Here is a 6,007-nt window from a genome sequence, read left to right as displayed (position 1 = left end):
GTGCAGTGTTTCGTTCTGTTGTGCATATGGTCATTATGAGTCAGTACTGACTCAATGGCACCTAACAACCACCACCACAAGTATTCTCATATGCTTGCATGTATGAATGTATGACTGTAGATATGTGAAAGTAGGGAATTGGAGACTATGTACTATGTAGACTACTCCCCTCTACTGGGACAGAATGAAAATGCAGCACAAAGTGCCTTAAGCCTCATTTCATTAAGGTTAAACCACAAATTTTCATAACCTTTTTTTTAAAGGTAGAAAAGCTATTGTGCAGTAATCATTTCTTTAACTACTTTAATTTGCATCAGGGATTTTCTTGTGCTAGAACCATTGGTATTTAGGGCCAGATAATTATTTGTTATTCAGCCAATATTCTATGCATTGTACAATAGTTATCCACATTCCTGGCTTCTACTCCCCAGAAGCCAGCAACAACCACACCTCTATTGTGACAAACAGAATATCTCCACATTTCCAGCTGTCTCTTATGCACCCAAATCTCCCCCAGCTGAAAAATACTTATTTACAAGAAAAATTTATAATTTCATAACTTATTAAGAAGTATAATAAAAATTTATTTTGTCCTTTCTTTCCTTTCTCTTATATCACAATATCCTGTTATCCATTAATAAGTCACAGCATTTTAATCCTGTCCGATATTCAATTTTAACATACAAGAAGCACTGATAAAACTGAGAACAATTTGGTATGTAATTCTTAAAGGAAATTTTAATCACATGGTCTAGCACATTCAATCATTCAGTCAGACAGCCATCAAATACTAGAGAAGACCCCTCAAATTAATAGAACACATTTCCTGTGCTTAAGAAGTTCACAATTGTAGGGTCCTGCAGTGGAGGGGTGGGAGTAGGGTCAGATAAATCAAGATGCACTAAAGAGAATTTAACAAATACTGCAGTGATGCCTCATATAACAAATAGCTTGTTTCACAGGATCTACATAAAAAGCAGTAAATGTAGTTTAAGTTTTCCAAGTTTTCACAAACACTTGATAGCAAAACCAAGACTACAGTCAAATTTCCTGTCATCAAAAATAGGATCCTTTCTACTTATCTAAACCTACCGAACACAAAATCCAAGTCAAAATTACCTTGGATGTCAGACTTAGCAATAACATCTTGCTCAACATAAATGGAAAACTAAATTGGAAAATCTGAAATAAAATAGAATGCTTCTGTTTTGAACATACTTTATTTAAAAGTTGGACCAATTAAACTTTTGACTTTTTATATTAGTAGTTATTTAAGAGAGCTAGATTTCTGAAATATAGGTAGATTGATGATATTTTTAGAGAAGGATCAATAAAACTTCCGATTTTTTAATTAGCAGTGATTTAAGAGAGCTAGATTTCAGAATCTAAATGTTACATAATTAGAATAATAATGACAGCTAAGGTGTCGGGATTTTACTGTATAGCAAGTACTATATATAAACTTCATGTGCATTACTTCCTTGAATCCTCTGCACAACTCAAAGAGGAGATTCCATCATTATCCCTATTGAATAGGCATGAGGACTTGCTTAGGCTTACATAACTACACATAGAAATCTGAGCTTTGAACTTAATAAGTCTGGCTATAGTGCAAGACCTTTCTACAGTTTCTATACTGACAAAGCCTAGGACTGGAATAAGAGGACTGGAATTAGAACTCAAATATAAGCTAGTATTTTCTTCTACTAATTCGTTCATTAAATTTGAATCTTCCAAATTCCAGTGACATGTGGATATGAAAAAGAAGATTGAACACCAGTTAGACACTTGGCACTTCTACATGCTTCCTTTTTTAATTCTCAGAAGAATGTATGATGCTATCATCATCCCATTGTACAGATACAGAAATGGTGCTTGAAAAGTTTAGCTGTGTACAAAAGTGATACAAAGGTAGCAGAAACTAAATTCTACAATGCCGTGTCCTCTAGGAGTCCTAATGGGGCAATGTTTATAGTGTTCTTCTGGTAGTCAGAAAGTCAGTGACTTGAACCCACCAGTGACTTTGCAGGAAAAAAGGTGTGTCAGCAACGTCTGTAAAGATTACAGCCTTGGAATCCTTGTGGGGCAGTTCTATTCTACCCTATACGGTTGCAATGAGTCATAAGCCAATCCGCAGCAATGGATTTTTGTGCCTTTTAGGAGTCTCTGAAAGGAACCCTGGTAGCATAGTGGGTTATACGTTGGCTTGCTAGCTGCAAGGCCAGCAGTTCTAATCCACCAGCCACTCTGTGGGAGAAAAAAGAGGCTTTCTGTTCCTATAAAAATTAACATCCTTACTAATCTTATATAGGGTGGCTATGGTAGATTCAGACTACTAACCTTACAGTTAGCAACCCAGCTAGTAATCTACTATGTTACCAGAACTCCTTACAATAATAGTTCTTTTTAAGACCTGCCAAGTCATTTCTGACTTATAGCAACCCTGTATAGGGTTTCCGAGGAGAGGCTGGTGAATTTGAACTGCTAACCTTGTGGTTAGCAGTTAAGTATTTATCCTAGAGCACCACACCAGAAATCCTGCAATAATTGTAAGATGTTTTAATATAATACACTACTTTTCTATGAAGGATAGAACAACTAGAAAGAAATTCAACAAAGAAACAGAAGAACTGAAAAATATAATCAACCAACTTGAATTCATAGACTTATACAGAGCGCTCAACCCAATAACAGCAAAATACAAATTCTTTTCCAGTGCACACAGACCGTTCTCTGGAATAGTCTGGATGCTAAGATACAAAACAAGCATCAATAAATTTTAAAACATTGAAATACCATGGACCATCTTTTCAGATCACAATGCTACAAAACTCAAAATCAACATTCGAAAGATCAAGGATATAAAATTAAATACATGAAAATTGAATTACACCCTGCTTAAAAGCTACTGGGTAATAGAACAAATGAAAATTAAATTAAAAATTCCTTGAATAAAATTAGAACAGAAACATAATACACCAAAACCTTTTAGACACAGCAAAAGTAGGGCTTGGAGGACAATTTATAGCAATAAGTGAACACATACAAAAAAACTCCCCCCAAAAAACCCAAAGTAGAACCCAAATCATCACATTCACATAATATCTCCAACTATTAGAAAAAGAGCAGAAAAGTAAGACTACAGTCATCTGAAAAAAAGAACAAAGATTAGAGCAGAAATAAATGCATTAGAAACAGAGAAACAATAGAATCTGAAAGACAAGAAGTTGAATATTTGAAAGGATTAATAAACTGACAAACTTTTGGTAAATCTAGCAAAAGAAAAGGAAAGTATGCAAAGAGCATTCATAAGAAACCATATGGGTGAGGTCACAACAGAACTATAAGAAAAAAAGATCATAGCATAATGGATAGTAGCAGAAGACGATGAAGACTTGTACTCCTACAAATTTGACAATTTGAAGAAATGGGTATATTTGTAGAAAAACACGATCTACCTAAACTAACAGAATGAAGTTGAAAACTTAAACAGACCTATAACAAATGATGAAGTCATTACAAAAACTCTCAACATAAAAAAAAAAAAAAAAAAAAAAAAAGGTCTGGGCACAGATGGCTTTACTACTGATGAATACTACCTAACAGACAAGAGTTGATGCCAATTCTAATCAAACTATTTCAGAATCTAGAAAAGAACCAAAACTCCTGAATACGTTTTATGATAGAATTTTGAAAGACTTATTTCATTTGCAAGATTTATTCATTGCAAGTACCTTTTTTAAAACAACATAAGTGACAACTGTACACATGGACGTCATAAGATGGAAAGTTGAGAAGTGTTGGGAATGTGAGTGGAGTGGAAATAGGAACCATAGAGAGGATGTGGGATAACCTTTGTTGTATGGAGGGGATTGTAGTCATTGAGATGAAACAAAGTGTATGAGTTGTTGAATGTAAAACTGATGATTTTGTCTGTAAATCTTCATTCACTAAATTCACAATAAAAGCTTTAAAAAAGAAAGACCTATGGAGCACAGTTTAACACTAACACACATGGACCACCCTGCATCAGAATCAACTGCATGACAGACAACTGAGATCGTTTTGTGTATTCTAGGCCTGGCATTTAGAGGGAAAGGTTGATGGTGTTAAAAATAGAAGAGAATGAAATCAGAAAGTATATAGATTAAACCAGTACAAAAGATGGTTAGCATGAGAAATTAATGTTTTATCAAATAATTTGAAAGAGTGGTTTATATTTACTTTCCTCCCTATTTTTATAATATGCTGTTGTTGTTACGTCCCGCCAAGTCAGTTCCAACTCATAGAATCTTTGAATATGGTATCTGAGCAATGGGCTGGTGAGTTTGAATCACCAATCTTGTGGTTAGCAGTCCAGTACTTATCCTACAATGTTGTATATAATAAATACAACTTATCATATAACATATAATATAGATGGTATTTTAAAATGTGAACCAGTATAAGAAATGTTGTGCTTCTTTGTTTCATTCTCCCATTCCAGCGTGACCAGATGTTGCTTGATGATGTGTTACCTGTACAAGAGGATGATTCTTTGATGTCTTCACACCCAATTGTTGTCACGGTGACAACCCCTGCTGAAATAACATCTGTGTTTGATGGAATATCCTATAGCAAGGTGGGAAAAATATGACAATGTTTTGAATTTGTTCCTGTTTAGTGACTTTTCTTTTAGTAAATGCCTGAAAACAATAAAAATGCTTAGACTATCTCAATGGGCTTTTGAAAAATAATGTAGAACTTACTCTGAGTGCTAAATATTTAACGGTTTGTCTTGTTCAGTGAAAATGATCAAAATGGTCATTGCATTTGAATCAGATTTTAGAAAATTTCTCTTGTCATTTTTGTTATAACTGTTCTCAGACTGATAATTGAACACTTAGATTTCAAACATCAAATTTGGAATTGTTTTATTTAAACAATTATTTAAAAGACTGTTGTTCCTTTTCTTTGGTCAGTTAAACAGTATGTATGTCAATACCATTTCATTTCATTTTTATCCATTGTAATTCAATGAAAAATCTCTGAAAATTCATAGGGATGTGAAGCTTTGTTACCCATTTTCTTCCTTAACATCTTCTGCAGCCTCTTCTCTGAACATATTCCATAGTAGAACATATGTAGTTTGGAGTACTGGTGTGGCACTGTGAGTTAATGCACCAGACTGCAAAGCCATTTGAACTGCAAGGTCTGCAGTTCAAGCTCACCAGTTGCTCCCTGGAAACCCTATACAAGGTCGCTATGGGTTGGAACCGACTTGATGGCACTTCACAACAACAACAAATATAATTTACAATACTTTTGTCAACTTTACTTCAGCTTTCTCATGGTTTACCCACTATGTTGAGTTGCTCAATAGCTATTTCAAACTGGTAATTTAAAAAATTCTGATATATAAATTTTTAAAAGAGCCCTGGTAGCACAGAGATTAAGCACTTGGTGACTATTGTAAGGCTGGCAATTTGAACCCACCAGAGTATCCATGGTAGAAAAGACCTGGTGATTTGCTTTTATAAAGACTATCGCTTTGGAAACCCTATGTGGCAGTCCTACTCTGTCATGTAGAGTCACTACAACAACAACAAAATATCGAAGGTTTTATTTAAGCCAAAGAATAGCATAATTATTAAAACAAATAATAAATAAACTTGACTTGTGTGAAAACCATTTTACATCTTGTTGTTGTTGTTAAGTGTTGTCAAGTCAGTTCCAACCCCTAGTGACCTGTAGAAGGTTTCTGAGGAATGACTGGTGGGTTTGAACCACAGTCCAATGCTTATCCTGCAGCACCGCACCAGAATTTCTTCTGCATCTTAGTATTTGAAATTTATAAGACCATATATTTTGATTTTCTCTCTCATATTGCTCCCATAATGCCTTTTCTGGATTCTTTTGTTCAGTTTTCTATCATATTGTCAGTGACTCTTCTTGCTTCTTTGTTAAAATGAAAATTTATAATCTATTTATAGCATATTGTATAATTTTCTACATAGGTAACTTTTAT

At 34.3% G+C, this 6,007-nt stretch overlaps 1 protein-coding gene across 1 annotated transcript in view; it reads left to right on the top strand.

The window, feature by feature from the left end:
* Positions 1-6,007, top strand: part of ENPEP (glutamyl aminopeptidase (aminopeptidase A)) — a 148,434-nt gene that overhangs the window by 59,282 nt on the left and 83,145 nt on the right. Inside the window, exon 7 of the mRNA XM_006869336.1 lies at positions 4,487-4,621. Within this exon, the coding sequence (XP_006869398.1) occupies positions 4,487-4,621 (135 nt within the window). The remainder of the gene's footprint in view (positions 1-4,486; positions 4,622-6,007) is intronic.

This window comes from Chrysochloris asiatica, unplaced genomic scaffold (genome assembly GCF_000296735.1).
Source record: "Chrysochloris asiatica unplaced genomic scaffold, ChrAsi1.0 scaffold00129, whole genome shotgun sequence".
Lineage (NCBI taxonomy): Eukaryota > Metazoa > Chordata > Mammalia > Afrosoricida > Chrysochloridae > Chrysochloris > Chrysochloris asiatica.
This window is presented reverse-complemented; position numbering and strand designations above follow the sequence as displayed.